General features: G+C 32.9%; 1 protein-coding gene across 4 annotated transcripts; it reads left to right on the top strand.

The window, feature by feature from the left end:
• The first annotated feature begins 1,589 nt into the window (after positions 1–1,589).
• On the top strand, positions 1,590–18,774 carry LOC132699543 (prominin-like protein). Of its 4 annotated transcripts, XM_060666322.1 has the most exons (18): positions 1,597–2,033; positions 3,156–3,598; positions 5,140–5,401; positions 5,457–5,644; positions 8,303–8,467; positions 8,551–8,678; positions 8,739–8,762; positions 8,904–9,069; positions 9,211–9,490; positions 9,542–9,977; positions 10,035–10,220; positions 10,292–10,426; positions 12,207–12,365; positions 12,599–12,717; positions 12,846–12,899; positions 14,207–14,353; positions 16,852–16,950; positions 17,469–18,774. In XM_060666322.1, the coding sequence occupies exons 2-18, from the start codon at positions 3,304–3,306 to the stop codon at positions 17,476–17,478; spliced, it is 2,853 nt and encodes a 950-aa protein (XP_060522305.1). In that variant the 5' UTR covers positions 1,597–2,033; positions 3,156–3,303; the 3' UTR covers positions 17,479–18,774. The 4 variants fall into 4 exon arrangements, with proteins under 4 accessions (XP_060522309.1, XP_060522308.1, XP_060522305.1 ...); XM_060666326.1 differs by lacking the exons at positions 16,852–16,950; positions 17,469–18,774 and adding an exon at positions 16,631–16,840 and having other exon boundaries at positions 1,590–2,033; XM_060666325.1 differs by lacking the exon at positions 12,846–12,899 and having other exon boundaries at positions 1,594–2,033.
• The last annotated feature ends 150 nt before the right edge of the window (positions 18,775–18,924 follow it).

Below are 18,924 nucleotides of genomic sequence, written 5' to 3' on the forward strand. Positions count from 1 at the left end.
TAATGCTTGGAAAAAATAAAGAAAATGTGTTTTTTATATATTTCTTATACATTTGGCTGTGGTTCAATAATGCCATCGCTGTTTTTTTTGTTTTTGTTAAAAATATAGTATTTATTTTTTTACGGAGCCTTTGATAAAACCATGGGATTTTTTTAATGTTCTATACCTAATCTGTTATTAATTTGTGTTGATAAAAATACTGCTTTTCTTGTGTCCCTTGCTATGCTTTAGTTATGATTGTTTTTCAGAAACAAAAAGTAAGTGTCCCCTTGGCAAATAAAAGCTTCAATTTAAGTTACAATCACCTTTCATAATTTATATGTCCTATTTAAGTAGTTGCTGTAAAACATGTAAATATATTTGTACCAAACATTGTTAGCAAGTATTTTTAAAATAAAATATTTTCGTTATAATGCAACAATAAGTTATTTTGCCATTTTTGCACCATAATAGAATCCTGTCCTTCCAGATGGAATGGCAGTGGGTTGTTGCCAGCTTAAGAGTGAGACATCAGTTACAAAGATGACAAGTTTCACGACTGAATGCATTTAGTGGATTTTAATTTTTTTTCTCAAAGAACGTTTGACAGGCTACTTGTAATACTAATCTTCTGAATTCCTGCTGCATCGGTTGTTGTTGAATTGAACTTGCCGACGTTTGGCCAATCATCCTGATGATTTGATGATGATTTAATGGGTTTTGATCATTAATATTATTAATTCAAAACTAAAAAATAATATATGTTAAAATTATAAAAATTTGAAATAGAAGTGTGGCTTTCGAGTAGCTTAATTTTTGTTTAAAAAAACGCATATTAAATAGTCAAGCTCTGAAGAAACCCACAGGATGATTGACGAAACGTCAGCAAGTTCGATTCAACAACCATCGACGCAGGAGGAATCCAGAAGTTTTGTAAATAGTATTACAGTGGCCTGTGGAAGTTTCTTTGAAAAATTAAACGTCAGAATATTTTTCAAAACATTTAGTACTATCTTAGTACATGCAAAAACGTTATTTAGGTTTACGCTACTAGGAAAACGTAATTTACTTAGAGCTCAGTTACATATTATAATTAGGGATGTAGTGTTCAGTTGAACCACAACACCTCTAACGGTGATATTTAAAGAACAACTGCAAAAGAATTTATTGGTTTGTTCAACACTGTAATTGACTGATTGATTCCTCCATAGGGATATCAAATATAAGTCCTATAGCAGAGTCTCAAATACCCACCTACTGAGAATTATCGCCTTTCACTATCACTAAGATCGAGGCGTTTATTTTCTGTCTTCATTTAACTGTGCAAACTGACACTTCTATAGAAATCAACACATTAGAACTATCGTGCAGAAATGTAATTTCCTTTAAAATAATGTTTCCTATGCTTATTTCTTTCAAATTTTTGCAAAATAAAGTTGTACATATACTTTTGACGATACATTCTTGCTTCACCTCGCGTGTTGTTGAACTTCGATATACTTTTAAGTGTACTCACCGAACAACTGATGGGACACACTGTATAGTATACCATAGATAGGCAACCAGGGGTTGAATGTAATTTACGATGGTTGGTTATTAACATCTGAGACATTTTAATTTACAAATGTTGAAATTCTTCTCCAATAAAAGGAGTGCAACAGCGCAATTCTTATTTGACGTACTACCACTGCTGTTAAATCTCAGTATGAAATAAAAAGCAATGCCGTAAATCGCACAAAGAAGCGAGCCTTTGTGTTTACAACCTAACTTTTCAAATCAGTGGCTACCACACTGACATTTCACTTCCTGGGCTTTGCTAATTGTGAACGAATCAGCCACTCAAACAGTTGAGTAGCCGTGGGAGGCCTGTTATTGGTCTCATGGTTTGTTCCCGTTGCAGTTTGGAAAAGTTACATTTTTTGACACGAAAATTACGGGGTCATTGGGATCGACAAATAGGAAAACTGTGCGAGAAATTTTGTGGCAAAAAATCGGATCGATCGACATTCTGCGTTAACGTCTTGGTTGATCTACTTAATTGAAGAAAATACCAGGTATTTGTAACTGTTTTGTGCCTCAATAAAAACAGTTACAATAAATTTATAAACAAAAGAATAACTAATTTCCTAGTTCCGATATATATAAGGACACTGTTGAGTAGTAAACTTGTGTTGCATTTTTTGTTATTTGTATCTTGTTTACCATAGCATTGGTGTTTTCTACTAGGATTAATACTGTTATTGCCAATCTGCAGTTCCGTTATATTTATTTAACGGCCCGCCAATTATTGATTTTTGTGTGTCGCGAATTGTAAACAAGAAATATATAAATAGAAGCTTTTTAAAATAGCTGTACGCAAAGCATTCATTATCTCCGCAATTGCTAATTAAAATCACTTAAAACAATGTGGTACGGCGGAGGGTATGGAATACATAAATGTCTTATTTCATAATTGTTGAAACTAGTAGGAGATTAAATTTGTATTTAATACCAGTCAATTATTGTAGCTATTTAAGTCAGCCTTTTTTTTTACAACAATAATTAGAGCTGCATCTATTCCCGTTGTTTTAATAGTAGATTAGTTTAGTAGCTCCGTTTATGAGAATTCTATATTATACATTAGGGAAGAGTTGCAAATTAGGGGTTCATTTAGGGAACTTGAGAGTTAACCCTAGTTGCAAGCAGGATTTTTTTCAAATTTAAGAATTTTGTCGCCTTTAGTCGGTGCTTTTTTGAGTCGCAATATTTCAATCAAGTTAGTTTATCTGACTGTGGTTTAAAAATGCCCGTTAGATTAGATAAAAATGAGTAAAATAAAAATTATCTTTGCATCACTGTATGAATCATTTTTATAGTGTACAAAATTATCTTGAACTCCACTGTTGCATGATTGCTGTTTATTTATTTAGTTTAAATTTTCATTCGATCTTTTATACCCATTAAAATTTTGTTCATGTGTAGAAAGCTTGTTTCAATGTAAATATATTTTAGGATAGGTGCGGTGAGTCAATTTGGGTGTTTGAGGTAGAACTCTCGGAGTTTTAATGTAGAACTCGAAAAACGGCTTAACCTAGAGTGTTCTAAAGTATTTAAAAATATTATTGAAATATCATATATTAAAAATGTATTGTCAAATGATTTTGGATATAACAAACAATCATTTGTTCTGCTTTCAGATTAAATTGGCTCAAATATTAAAGAACAAAAAAATGCTCAAAAAGTTACCGCCACATGAAACATTCGTTTGGAAATAGTCTAATCTTATCTGATCAATAAGTGAAATGAACAAAAATCAAACAGATTAGTTTCTGTTTTGCGACGAAAATGGAATCTAGGAATAAAATTAACGCGTTCAATTTCTTGCTCACGTGCGTTTTTCTTTTTGTGGCTGTGGAGATATCTGATGGAGGCAGCAACTTTGCAAAGAAAATCAGCAAAATTACGGAAAACTTGGATGAAGCAGTGTTAAACTTGTCGAGCACTGTCAATTATACGGATTACAATTTACCTGCACAATATGTCAGCAATGTGCAATTTAGTGCTAAAGGCATGGCGGGGCTGTATAACTTGACTACCATGTTTATGGATCTGGTTTTGCCGACGGATTTTTTCATGGAAGGTAATTTATTTGAAAAACCCCGGAAGCGCGCAATTCACGGAGTTATTGTGTGGTTTGTGGATTTCCTACTTTATAATGTCAAGTTTCTATTATTAGCATTCATTTGCTCTCTATAAAAATGCACTATTTTGAAGTATGTGTATGTAAAATAGTTATTGTGCATTCCCTTACATTCTTTTTTTGATTCATATTTTTTAAAATTAATTTTTGAAATCATCTCATTTACATACTGAATTTAGTACTTATAGCATGTTTCTTAATGCGAGAGAGGTAAAATGTCAATTTGAGGGCTAATTAAACAGAGTGGACAAGTTAAAAATTATATGGTAAAGTTCAGGCAGTCGTTTCTAAAATAAAAGTCACGCTAATTTGGCCTGCAGTAGAAAGGCCAGTTTGGTGAGTGAAAGTAATGTGACAGCGGCATTACTACAGATATGTAACAGGGTATAATATCACAAATATTATTGTTTTAAAAAATCTACTATTTACAATACAACTTCATTTGTAAATTTTAGTCGTCATGTTTCAAGTAGTAAGATGAACTACAGTGGAGTGCAGAGAAATAATAAGTGGCTCTACAGTGTGTTCTAGTATTCTACCAGCTTCTCACATTCTTTCTTTTATTTCAATCACTTATTCCGTTTTTCACAATCCACTCTTTCTATTTCTTGCTGACAACTCTTTTACTATCGCGAGTATCGATTTTATAGAGTTCAATTCACAATTATGTGACAGAAGGCAAAATATTGTCATTTAAAGTAAGCCCATGTATGATTTTTCCAGATTTTCTTAAGTGCTACCTGGCATTATCCATGACTATAACAGACTCAGAAGAAATAAGATTCACAATTTGCGATTTTTAAGAACTTTGCCAACAACTGCTGGAAAGTAACTACCTGTCCCTCTCCTTGTCATTCTCGGAAGCCGTGACAATCACTATGCCTATGGAATAGGGCTAAGCCCACTAAGTTTTGCAGTTCATTAATGATTTATAACTCTCTAGCATTATTTGATATTGAAAGTTTTATTGTGATAGGTTAACTGGGATGACTATAACTATGTGTTTTTCTAATGTTTGTTTTTCTGTTGCTTGAAAATACTATAATAAAAAAATCCATACCATAAAACTAAAGTGGATATTAATTTGGAATTGTTTGTGAAAAAAAAAGTCACATTCTACCTCCAGATGATAATAGTTTTCGTCATTTCACTGTCAACTTTTGCTGTGAACCGTTTTTTTTTTAATTTATATTTTGCAATTTTAGCGTATTTAGTTTTAAATTAAGCTTATTAGCCATTATTTAATGGTATTCAATAACCTTAAAAAAATGATGGCTTCCATAACAAAGATCACCTCTTGGAAATGCACATTTGATAAATTAAAAAAGAACGAATAAAAGAGTAAAAACAAAAACATTTGCTAGGCTTGCGGAATATTTTGTACTCGTACACTTGTACACTTGAAATCCCTATCCTACAATTTGTTGTGGCAGTTGATATGTTATCCCCTAGGATTCTGATGCAAGGATTGTTTTTTAAAGGTCTCCTGACAGTGAATGACCGCAATCTAAATGTAAACATTCCGGACTATAAGGATGCTCTACGTTACTATTGGCGACCGTTGACGATTATCGTAGTGCTTTTAGTATTTTTGGCATTTTTCCCTTTGTGCGGGATATGCTTTTGCTTCTGTCGTTGTTGCGGAAACTGTGGTGCTCGTTCCAAACCTGCCGACAAAAAACGAGATCTCTGTGCCAAAATTATCCAAGGAACAATTTTGATTGCGCTTTGTACCGGTTTGCTGTAAGTTTGATGTTACGCGGTTGATTTTAATTTGAGGGTATAATATTTTATTTAGTTTCTGTGTGGTTTGCGCGTTTGGAAGTAACCAGCAGTTGCAGGATGGAGTCAGGTCCTTTCCCAACAACATGAGGAACAGCGTGAAAGACACCAGTACATTTTTGAATCAAACGCAAAATGAAACCTCTCATCTACTTGTTAACAACTATATCGAATTTGTGAATGTATTTACTAATACAATGGATGGTAAGTTAACTTCTGACTTCAATTATGTATGGTGGGTTTATAAAATATAACAGCTAACTATTCCCCATTTTAAAGTAAGAATTACCAATTTATTATCAACTATAAATGAACAGCATTGGTATTTAAAAATAAGTTAACAATTTGCTTATACTATTAATTATAATGTGTATTATGATTTTGATATTTTCATATTATTAATTGGCATTTAAATGTTTCTATCCCAGGGCTTTCCTGAATATTGCGTTCTTTTAAGTCTACGATGTGTGTCCAAAAAATAAGGTGACTTTTAAGTTTTAACAAAAGGTCTTTATTTATTTATCAATATTAATGTTGTTCCTTTCAAATTAATCCCTCCCAGGTATAATACACTTGTTTCACCTTTTTTTCCAATTCTCGAAGCAGTTTTTGGTTCTTCCAAGCTATTTTTTCTTTATCTCCTCAATCGTTCCAAACCTCCTTGTGGTTATGTTTTTGGCCATAAAGTTAGACACAAACAACGATGAGCGAGTAGGTGCATTATGGTGATGCAAAATGCATGAATTGTTTTCCCACAATTCCGGACGTTTTTTCGTATTGTCTCTCGCACACGGCGCATAACTTCGAGGTAATACTCTTTATTGACTGTACGACCTTGTGGTAAGAACTCTTGATTTCCTTCGCAATCGTGCATTTTTCGACCATGGCCATTCTGGGTTCTTCTATTGGGACGACTGGGCTTTGGTTTCGACGTCATAACCATATACCCATGAATCGTCACCAATTATGACCTTTTTGAGCATATCAAGAATATCATTGACGTCGTTTAACAGCTCTTCAGCGATGCTCCTTCTACGGTCCTTTTGTTCAAAATTAACAAGTTTCGGAACAAATTTTGCTGCTACGTGTTTCATGTCAAAAACGGACACGATTTGCATGGCACGAGCCAATAGAGATGCCGACATCTTAAGCCACGATTTTTCAACACCATTTATTTTACTTCTTCAACACTTTCATCAGTTATTCTTGCACAGCTTGCACCGCTTATAATTTTTTTTTGCTCAAAGTAGTTTCACCACATGTCGTTGTCAACATTTCAAGTGTTTTCTATTTTTTATTTTATGCAAGTTTTTTATTTCATTTTTTTACATCAGAAAATCGCCGTGCATTAACCAAAACACATCTAGCGCTTCTGTCTCATAAGAAAAAAGTAAACGTGCAAATTGGTTGACACTTTGAACACATGTTAGGGACATGTGTACCAGCATAACAAAAAAAAATATCGAGGATCGAATGTGCGTAGCCCGCCCAATTACAAAAGTCGCCTTACTTTTTGAACACACCTCGTATGTTCGACAGCTGAAAGAGCTTCTTCACCTTAACATGGATGGGCATACTAGTGACTCACTTGCACCCTTGCGTTTCCAATTTACAATTAAATTAAGAGATTGGGCTACGGTTATTGTTTTTTTATATAAACCTACCGTAAAACTAAACTAAAATCAAAATTTTATTGCAACCAAAATAAGTAACAGTTTAAATGTCATCTAAGGAGCAAACTAAGTTCAATAAAGATTGCGTAACAATAGAAGTTTAAAATTCATAAAAACTGACATAAAACCCTCATATAATATTTATAGTGTCTATGCAGGGTGGACCGAATTATAATGGAGGGATTTCAGCAGCATATTCAACAGATAAAAATTAGTCCAAAAATACTTCGTTGTGATGCAAAAAAATCGTCTTTTCTTATTAAAAAAAGAACTTATATATTTTGCTTTCAAACTTTGTAGGTATTATTGCCACTTGAAAACAAATTTATAGCATAAACTTGTTTTTGTTTAGGCAGTGGCGTTCGTGAGACAGTTTTATCTGAATTAAATAATAAAAGAAAGTGGTATGCCAATGGATTGTCGCAATTTTGTTAATACATTTAGATTCTAAACAAGAATGGCGTCTTCAGCCTTTTCTCAAAAACTAATCTTTTTGAGAAACAAAATTTTTGGTGTACATATGCTCCCAATACTTGAGGTTTACAAATTAAATTAAGTTAATTCATGCTATTTAAATTCACTTTTATTTCCATAACAATTCATTTTATTAATTTAATTATAATTATTATCATATCGTTATTACATAATATTGTGCCCATACTACGGTAAAAATGTATGCGCCTCAGGTGGATTTGGATTCGACATATTTTGAGAAAATACTGCCATAAAAATGCCACATCCAAACTTATCGATGATCTGTCAGCAGTCATATTGCTTGTTAAATTCCTCAACCGCATTGGTTAAACACGCAATTTGGTTCTTCTCTAAAAATTTTTCATAGTTGCTACATAAGTTGCTTTATTATCAGCATGATCGCTAGTAGCTATTTGTTATATTACCTATCAAGCTTGACAATAAAACTTAGAATAGGTTTTTCAAAAATAGGAAAAAATAAGTAGCTTCGTGGTGAAGTATTTTACGAACCTTTTTTCCTTTTTTTATCTGCGGACCACCCTATACAGTACCTTCTTAATATGATTTACAAAAATTTTGAAAATTTAATGTAACACATTTTCTAGAACTTGTTTTGAACTATTCACTAGTACTTTGTACATTAAAGTTTCTTTTTGAATGCTTGCATTTAAAATGAATTGCTGCTGGCAAATTTGAATGGCTTGTTCTCTTATAGGCAGTACATCCACAATCATGGATCAACTGGAAGTATATTCCAACGCAACTGGAATGTTAAAATTAGCAGAGTTTGTGAATAACCTACCTACAATAGAGAACACATTATACAGTTTGAGAAACAATTCAAATAGGCTTAGAGTGTATGCTTCACAATTAAATGATGGTAAGATATAGATCTTACTTGATTGGAATTATGATGTTGTATTTATTGTTGCTATGTTTCTGAAGACAACTTATATTTTTCAGCTCTAAGAAAAGTGAAAGGAGATCTCTTAATTACCTTAAAGGAGTGTGTTGAGTTGAACATTATCAAAGAATGTGAAGACCTGAACGATAAAATAAGCAGATTAGAAACTAACATTGACTTCAATAAGGTAATGCACAAATAAAACAATTACTTAATAAAAAAAGTTGGTTATTCATTTTACATGCAGTACGTTGATAGATATTTTCCGAGGGTGAGTCAAGTTATTATATTTAAAATTGTACCGAAGTGTTGTATGAACTTGTTAGTGTAGTAGTTATAATGAAATAGATGTATTGCACAGAAATGATCAGTTATAAAAATATCATTGCAATTGACCTATTTTACATTTCAGCTTCCCGATGTTAGCGAACAAATTGAAATTTTAAAAGATTTTGATACTAGTGCCGTTGTAAAGGCTGCAAACGATGGATTAAGTAAGCTAAAGGATATAAGAGATACAATAGAGAGTAAGTTAAACATTGGATTAAACGAGGCCCGAACACAAATAAATAATGCAAGTGAGTGTGAAGACCTTTTTAACTATGGTTTGGTTTGGTTGACCACTTCTTTGTTAACTGCAATAAACTCTTCAGTAGATGTAGTATTTGTAGCTCAGTAGTAAGTCCAATGTAAAATCTATTTTTGTATTACATTTTCAGATAAGACAATTACTGACCAATTAAATTCAATGTTCACAAAGTTGGATGACATCAAAAGGGAAATTAAAGATAACGCGTATTCTTCAATCGATACTGCAGATGATTTTATTAGTCAATACGGACAATATGGTTATTATTGTGGGCTAGGAATTAGCTGCATTCTTCTCTTAGTTACTTTATGCATAGCTCTCGGTCTTATTTGTGGAATTTGTGGTAAAAGGCCTGATGGCTACAGTGATAACTGCTGCAATAAAGGGGCAGGAAGCCAGTTTTTGGTCTGGTATGACTATACTAGGGTTGTGGTACGCATGTGTGTATTTTTTATTTTTAGTGCTGTCATGATTATGTTTTTCTTCGGCTGTGTATTAATAATTCTAACACTTGCCATGTTTCTGTTGGGAGCAACTTCAGACCGGGCTATTTGCACTCCATTACGAAATCCCGATCCTCAAGACCTGAGGATAATCAAAGTTATAGATGATTTGTTATCTTTGAGTGACCAACTTGAAATAAATGACATCAAATTTAGTAATATACTAAGTAATTGCTACCAGAACAAAAGTTTGTATCAAACGCTAAATCTACACTCAGTATTTGATTTAGAAAAACTCAAAACTGAGTTCAATGTCAGTGAATATTTAGATAAGATAAAGTTTGATGACCTGTTAAAAGATCCAGATTTTTGTATTTTGTGTGAGAATCGTCAAGAACTAGAAAGGCTTAAGGACCTTAAATTTGATGTGGATTTAGAAAAATTCAGAGACGAGGTAAGATCGATAATATCAATTCTTGGCAATTGACTCAAATTACAATATTTTTTTTAGCTGGAAAATAATTTTACCAACTTTAGCTTAGACATATTGTCTGAAAAACTTCAAAGTATAATTAGTCAGCTAAGCGACCCCGTTTTCACCGATATAAAAAACAAATTGGAGCTTAGTGCATTGCATTTAGATACGTACAATGAAAAATTGCTTGTTCCAATGAAAGATCTTGCAAGAGATGTTATAGTAAGTGAAATTTGATATTTCGTATTTATAGACAGCTAGAGACTGTCGTAAGACATTATTTTCTTTTTTAGGATATTTCAACAGATTTGAAAAATAATCTCACAATGGGGAACGGTAATTTTGCAGATTCAATCGATCTTTTAATTTCAGAAATTAATGATGCCGAAATGTATTTAAAACATAATGGTACCACAAAACTAGGCCAGGTAAAGTGTATTTAAAAATTGAATATTGGGGTATATTGTGATAAATGTATAAAAGCTATTAAGAATAGTTTAAAATTATTTTCAACGTAAATGACAAACCGGAACGTTTTACTAATTTTTAATAATATACTTGATGCAGATGAACACAGAAAATTAAAGGAATTGATGCATTTTTGGAAGAAACTTCCACATGCTACTGTAATACTATTTACAAATCTTCTGGATTCCTCCTGCGTCGGTTGATTATAAATCAAACCCTCAAAAATCACCCCTCACGACTCTAAAATTCCTCGTATCTACAGTCTCGCTAAGATTCACAACCTAGGATTATCCCTTCGACCTATTGTGCGCACCATTGGTTCTACAACATATTCTCTAGCAAAACTGATACTTTCGTACTAAAATCCTTTCACTTCATTGAACAATTAAAAAACATTACATTAGATCCAATCAATATTCTGGTTAGTTTTGATGTAGAATTCCTCTTTACTAAAGCCTCTATTCCTGAAACTCAACATGATTCAGGACATATTTGAGAATTTGGAGCACAACCTTATCTTAATTGAGAAATGGTTGTCTGAAACATGTTTTTATTGTAACAGTCAAATTTCACAGTCATCGCGAATATATTTATTGGAGACGAAAGCCCTCAACACCTTCCATCTTAAACGAAAATTGTGGAAACGCTGCTGTACATACTAGCATACGGTTCACCATTGAATTAGAAACTAACAATTGTTCTATATGCGAGTTTTTATATCGCAGTTTAGTTTAGGTGTTTTTTTGTAAACCGTGATGCGGCGGTACGTTTTCCTAGGGCGATGTCGTCAGTAAACGGTTGCATTGTCGTGGTCGAGTTTCATTTCACGTTAAATGAATACTTAACAATAATCATTCTTAAGAATTTTAGCAATAGCAAATCACACCTAACATTGTGTTCATTCGGCCATTCTTTTTACAGAATTATTACAAACACTGACCAATGTCTTAATGGATTATCGGCTCAAAAATCATGGGTTATCAACTTTTATGTCACTGAACCCAGAATTAGAATACCTTACATCTGTTCTCTCTAATAATTTTCACATTAGATATATTAAGTGTTCCAGCACAAAAAACACTTCACCACCACCTTCGAAAAACAATGAGTACAAAAGCAACCTCTCACTCGCCACTGTAGTCCTTCTTACATTCAAAACATCACTTGTCCAAAAATCTCTCATCTCCAATCCGTCAAAGACCGGAGAGACCGGACGAAACATATCAACTAGGCTTAAAGAATTTGGAAGACCCTTAAGACTACAACAAATAAAATCAGTAGTGGCCGACCACAATCAAAAAAGCAGACATCAAGTCTTATTTGATAAAACTAAAATTTTTGCATGTAATCAATTGTTCTTTCAACGAAAAATCAGAGAATCTATAGATATTTATGAGGAACTAAACACTCTTAACCCCTACTCAGGTCTTTACCTTTCACCAATAAGGGGATCAGTCATCCGAGGTAATGTCCATGCCTCTCCTTTAGCTCCGCTCCCCTCAAACAGTAAAGAGTATATTGCGGACGGGTTTCGGTTAAGTTTTGAAGAAGTTAAACTTAAGCAAGTTTGATTTTTAAACCAACGCAGGAGCAATCCAAAAGATTTGTAAATTGAATTGAGGAATGTTTTATCATACGAAAAAAAAAATAAAAAAAACAAATAAACATACAAACAACAAAGCTTGAAAGTTTTTTGGAAACCTATCGTAAGAAATCGCTAAATAGGTTATATGCTTCTAGATTGCCAAAGAATTTACAGAAATAGTGATAAAACAAGTCAACAGCTACATATACAGAATAGCGGACCAAGTGAATAACAGAATTGGTGAATGTGGTCCACTCAATGTTGTTATAAATGCTACACTAATATCAACATGTGATAAACTATTACTGCCTTGGGTAAGATATACTAATAATGATCTAAATATAGAATTTCCTTAGCTCAGAATAAGAAATGGGTGTAAAAGTTTCAAGAGTTTTTGAATTTTTTAGTCTCTTTAAAATTTTGGAAATAGTGAAAAACGCAATATTTGAGGCATTCACTAAACTTCTTTTTCTCGTATTAAACTGCATAACACACCTCTGTGTTCGTGTTTTGTGTAATGTAACTTTTATAAAATATAACTTTGCAGAATGGTTTTTGGTTCAGCCTCTTCTGGAGTTTAGTGTTGTACGTTTTCACCATTGTGATTTGCGTAAAATTGGCCAGCCTTTATCAGAAATACAAGCCCTACGGTCAATATGTGGAGACGTACGTATGTTATTACCTTCGACAATGTGCATATATATACATTGGTAACGTGATGAGTGCATGTCTTAATATACCAGTGGCGTTGATTTTTCTCGTAAAATTGCGTTGTTATTTGTGTTATTTTGCAGCGAATATTTGTATGACGCGTATGCGGATCGCGGGGATAGTATTCCCTTGAACAGGTAAGTCTTCGCATTTGGGTTTGTGTTTGGGCTTCTCTGTTTCGTAATGCTTAAAAGTTGTTCTTAGTTCCGTTTTCTGGGAATAAAATGTTGACCGGTTATAACAATCTAAATACTGTTTTGTGAAAGGGTTTAAATGTGCTTTTTTTCTTGTCCGGTTGTTGGGTTTTCCTGATTATTTTCATACAAACCAAAAATGTAGCAGATAACATCAACCGAAAAAAATGTATATATTTATTTTATTATTGTACTGTGCGATTCATTGGCGGCTGCGAGGTAGATATATATAATAAATTTTGCGAAAAATTCTTCTCACAAAAAGCGACCACAAGAGATTTCTTCTGCAAATATTTTTAAAATATTCTATCCTCTCTGTAATGACCGGTATCGGTTTAAAACCCCAAGCCAAGTCAGCTAAGTTACAAGTTTGATTTCGCTATAGTTGAGCATAACCAAAGTTGCACTAATCCGCTGGCTGGGTTTTTATTTAAGTATCAAATGAATGATTGTGTTGGAGGATGTGTGGGAGTTTTAGGCAATATTTCCCTTAAATTTATTAAAGTATTTTGCGATAGTTATTAGCCTGTACTAATATAATTGTGCAATTAGAACAGTCAAGTTGCATTTTCTGAAAATACCTAGGCACCAAGTTCCTATGTTCTAGTTTTATCTATTATTTCTAATTGCTTTAGTGGTTTCTTGAAAATAATGACTAACTTTCATTATTTATATATTTCATCAATATTTCAGTAATGTCTTTTACAATTTGTTTAAATTATTTTTTTTTGTCTCAATTTACTTGTGGAATTTTGGAAAGGACATTGTATTCTGGCTATACCTTTAAATACCTCTACACTTACACTTAGATGGATTCCAAACAGATTTTCACACCTCCACAATTTACTACTCCAATTTTAATAACTGTAGTTCAGGTGGTTTGTATGTGTAATATTTAATATGCTGCCTTTCCTAAAGTTCCTGTATTGAGATAGATTGTTTGAGAACCACTACCAAGTTCACAAGATAGTAACTATGACAACTCGCCACCATCAATGAATCACTAGGTACAATATAACAGCAGTTTGTGCTTTGATACATTCTTTTTATGCCATGCATGGAAACACTTTTTTTTCTCATAAAACGATTTTAGTCAGCACTAGAAACATTTTCAAAGGCAGTAAGATCAGTTTTAGACAATGGTATAGTTTAGTACATAACATGCAGAAATTGCAATAGCACGTTTTTACTTTATCGATTAGAAGACCCCATCTACAATTTAATTTTTCTTGATGCTTGTTGTTTTGCAGTCGTGGCGGCAAGAGAAATAAGAAGAAGAACAAGAAATCGAAAAGACACGATGATAGACCACCTAGCGCGGGCGGGGAAGTGGTTGCCAGAGAGTACACGGCAGCTTCGCATCCGCCAGATGGGAGATATGCCGATATGGCACCAAAGTGAGTATGAGGTACTGATAAATTGATAAATGCAAAAAGATAAAGAAGTTTCACTCAGTGTTATTTTATTTCATTTAAAATAGTACAGATATGATGAAATCAGAACCAAAAATATTTATGTACTCTATCTAAATGGTTTTTGCTGATTTTCGGGAAAAATCTGATTTTACCGTTTGTAGCTTGATGATCTAAAAATCTTCAGGCTTGTTAGATCTAACGAGAATTGCAAAGTCTTATAGATTGACTAATTACTCTCATGTCTTGGAGTACATGGTCTTTGGAAAAGCGTTCAACATACTGTTGCGTTTTAATATGGAACAAAATCGTTTGAGTTCGTCAAGCGCGACGGTGAAATTAAACAAGTTACTCTGCATAAAAATGAACAGAGCTTAAATTATATTTAATTCAAAATAACAATATTAATAAATGCCTACACACTACTATTTACTAAGAATTTATATAATGTTCATATCAGTTCATTATTGATATTTTCATGCCTTACGGTTTCCACTTTTGACTGACTGCCCAGCGAGCTGCGTTTCGAAGACTTTCCTTTAAAATTTATGATTTGGAACTAAAAATGAAATAATATTAAATACGAGGTCTGTTCGAAAAGTAAGGTGACTTTTGTAATTAGGCGGGCTACGCACATTCGATCTTCGATATATATATTTTTTAATGTTGGTACACATTTCACATGTTCACAGTTTCAGTCAGTTTACACGTTTACTTTTTTTTGTGAGACAGAAGCGTTAGAAGTGTTTAGTGTGCTCGGCGATTTTCTGCTGTCATAAAAAAATGGAACAAAGAATTTTGCTTAAAATTTTGTGTAAAAAATGCGCAACAGTGCTGCAAAACACTTGAAATGTTGACAACGGCATATGGTTAATCTACTTTGAGTAAAAAAAATGTTTATAAGTGGTACAAGTTGTTCCGAAATGGCCGAGAAGACGAACCTCGCTCTGGACGCCCCAGCACGTCAATAACTGATGAAAACGTTGAAGAAGTGAAACAATTGGTGTTGAAAAATCGTCCAGTCACTATTAGAGAAGTAGCTGAAGACCTCGGCATTTCTATTGGCTCGTGCCAATTTTTTTCCGAAGTTTTGGGCATGAAAAGTGTAGCAGCAAAATTTGTTAATTTTGAACGAAAGGACCATCGAAGGAGCATTGGTAAAGAGCTGTTAAACGACGTCAGTGGTGTTCCTGATATGCTCAAAAAGGTCATAACTGATGATGAATCATGGGTATATGTTTATGACGTTAAAACCAAAGCCCAGTCGTCCCAATGGAAGAAGCCAGAATCGCCAAGAAAAAAGCACGTCGAGTTCGATTAAAGGTCAAGGTTTTGCTTACAGTTTTCATTGATTAAAGTGGCCTAGTACATGAAGAGTTTTTACCATAAGGTCGTACAATCAATAAAGGGTATTATCTTAAAGTTATTCGCCGTTTGGGAGAAGCAATACGAAAAAAATGTCCGGGATTGTGGGAAAACAATTCATGGATTTTGCATCACGATAATGCACCTGCTCACTCATCGTTGCTTGTGTCCAACTTTTCGGACAAAAACAAAACTAGAATCATGCCTCAGCCACCATGTTCACCGGATATGGCCCCCTGCGACTTTTTCCTGTTCCCAAAACTCAAGAAACCCATGAAAGGAAGGAGGTTTGGAAATAAATAATTTTTCAAAGAAATTTCCACAGGTTACTGTAATACTTTTTACAAAACTTCTGGATTCCTCCTACGTCGGTTTTTTCTGAGTCGAACTTGCTGACGTTTCGTCAATCATTCTGTTGGCTTCTTCAGAGCTTAACTAAAACTGGCATCCAGGAATCCAGAAGTTTTGTAAAAAGTAATAAATAAATAATTGATAAAACTTAAAATTCACGTTTTTTTTAAAGACACCTCGTATATAAATAAATCCATGGAAATAAATTTGTAGATATTACTAACTTTCGCAAATAACCTACAAAAAAAATCTAAGATCTAAACTGTTAATTTGAGTTTTTTCACCATACTTCCCGGAAGTGCCAAATATAACTTCAATGCTTAAATTGAATATGGTCTCGGATATGGATCTCGATCCCATTTTACCTTACGCTTTTTTTTATCGCTTATCGAATTTTGAAACCCGGGTATAGTCTTTAGTATCAATTCAGGTTTTTCCATTTGCGTTGTTGGTAATAGATCTACAGCTGCCAAAATCATTAAATTCCATTTTAATTTCACTTAATTAACTATATGCAAAATAAGGCAAGTAGCTTCTTTTTTACAGGAATAGTGGGCCTTTCAAAAATTCCAGTGATTACATAACTTCAACCAAGTTTTAGATTATTTATTTTAAATCTATATATAATATTTCTATTAAATTGTATTCTCAAATAAATCATTTCAAATTTTATTTTTTTTATTAGTGGATGTAGTAGCTTGGCAGCTATTTGTATGTTTGCTATAAAATCGCTTAATGTTAATTTGTGCAAAAACGTGTTTGCTTAGGCATTGGGAAGAATTTCCAAACGGGGGACCCCCACAATATCAAAGGGCCACCACCGAATACGAACGGCCGCCACCTTACTATTATCCAGGGACAGCGGGGTACGTATTTTTGACATTTTTATTTATAAAGCCGTCTAGAAATGTTTGTGTATTGTTAAGAGATATGGAAGTATATAAAGATTGTTCAACACTTAACTTTTTTTTTTAAATTGTTCTTATTATCTTGAATTGTCAAATTAACATTTGCTTTGTTTCTATATTTTTAGTTTACAAATTAGTTATTGGGATGCTAGATACGTATGTTAAAATTTCCCTTTCCTATCTTTGGGTAGCGTAGAATTTGAACATAAATAAAAAATTATTAACAAAAGGATATCAACTTAAAGAAAATCAGATCTTTAAGTTCTGGAATTCTATAAGTTGTCATCATGACAGACGCCTGCTATGTGAAAATATCACTATTTGCTTGGCCATAGACAAAATAACAAAACAAAAACATTGTGATTGATTTACATGGTGTCAATTTGGCAATAATACTTTCAAGTCCGCTATGTTAGTTTAGTTTATAAAAAAATGACGTTATAAATCGTTTTGACTAAGAATTTGATTTCATTTAGGGAGCAATAGGTGAAGAAGTGGTCTGGTGAAGATGGTTCAGAAAAAACCGACTGATTGAAAGTTGATTTGTTTATTATATTATGACTCCTGTATTGAGATCAAAAAGTTGTATATGTTATTAGTAAATTTTAGTAAATTTCGTTTTATATATATATTTAGAGTAATTGAGATTGTTTAACGAGATTTTTTGTATTTATTTGTTTTTTTTGTAAGATACCTTTTCTGTACATAGATATTGATTTTTACGTTTTTTAAGTGGCGGCGTAGAAACGTTGGTTAGATGAGGTGCTACAAAACAATGCATTTTTACTGCATCCATCATAGAACAATTTAGATCAAATTGTTGGATGTGTGTTCTTATTCCCATGTAATCCAATGGACACATTCCACGTTTATCATGCTCAAAGCGACTATTTTTGTATTATTGCACTCTTGTTTAGTCGAATCTTACTGCAAATATTTTTGGTCACGGAAATGTTTTAATGGGAAAATAAACTTGTTAAATGTGATCATTAACGTTACATACGCATAATCTATATTATTAAACAAATATATACTGTATTCTATATCGGCTGTACTATGCATTTACCGGCTGAAAATATGTTGAAGGTAGACAAAGGAACGAGTGGACAGAAACATTCTCAATAGTTTTTTGTTTTATTTTGGTTTTCAGATTTCCATTTTTTTTTTCATCGGTCTGTATCTTTTGAAGACCTATGATTTCAAAACACTTAGCGATACAGCTTTTTAAGTTTGATTTCAGGAAAATATTGTGGTAAAAATCGTCTACATACGATACGCCCTACAAAATCCACTTTTAAATTATTTTGATTTGTTTTTGTGCTCTTGTCTACACTTCAGCGCGCTGCATGTCGACTCCCGAACAGTGAATTTTTATATTTCTTTACGTAATACAAACATGTACCAATTATTGTAACAATTTTTTTTATATAATTAGCATTTTTACTGGAAAATATCACTAACGGTTTTCATTGACCATGAGCAAAAGATTATTTTAAATAATTGTTCAACTTATCTTGTGATGGTTGAGGTGTTTTAACAAATTAAGTCTTGGTGTCGATACTACACACAATATAATTATATCATTAGACTGAATGACACCGACGTGCATACATGATCTCAGTTGATTAAGACTTCACTGTTAAATGAAACCTAAAATTAAATTTTAAATCACTGTAGTAATCGCATGTTAACATCCCCACTTTATGCTCAATTTTTAAATGATGCCAAACTATTGCCATTTACGTGTTTACTATGTCAAATTCCAATAAAATGAAAAATGAATATTTTGTGTTGTTATTTCTGTGAAATTAAAGAAAGTGAAAGTAATTAAGTTAGCATATGTATAATTTTAATTTATCTTCTCAGATTCTGAACGTATATTTGATTTTGATACTGGAAATTGAATTGATTACTTGAAAAAGAGCACCTAAA

The sequence above is a fragment of the Cylas formicarius genome, unplaced genomic scaffold (assembly GCF_029955315.1).
Source record: "Cylas formicarius isolate icCylForm1 unplaced genomic scaffold, icCylForm1.1 PGA_scaffold_3__17_contigs__length_32017465, whole genome shotgun sequence".
Classification (NCBI taxonomy): Eukaryota; Metazoa; Arthropoda; class Insecta; order Coleoptera; family Brentidae; genus Cylas; species Cylas formicarius.

Coding starts and splice junctions, on each gene's coding strand:
- LOC132699543 (XM_060666322.1), top strand. CDS start 3,304: ATGGAATCTAGGAATAAAATTAACGCGTTCAATTTCTTGCTCACGTGC. Junction 8,468..8,550: donor TGCTTCACAATTAAATGATG/GTAAGATATAGA, acceptor TATATTTTTCAG/CTCTAAGAAAAGTGAAAGGA. Junction 9,978..10,034: donor TAGAAAAATTCAGAGACGAG/GTAAGATCGATA, acceptor TATTTTTTTTAG/CTGGAAAATAATTTTACCAA.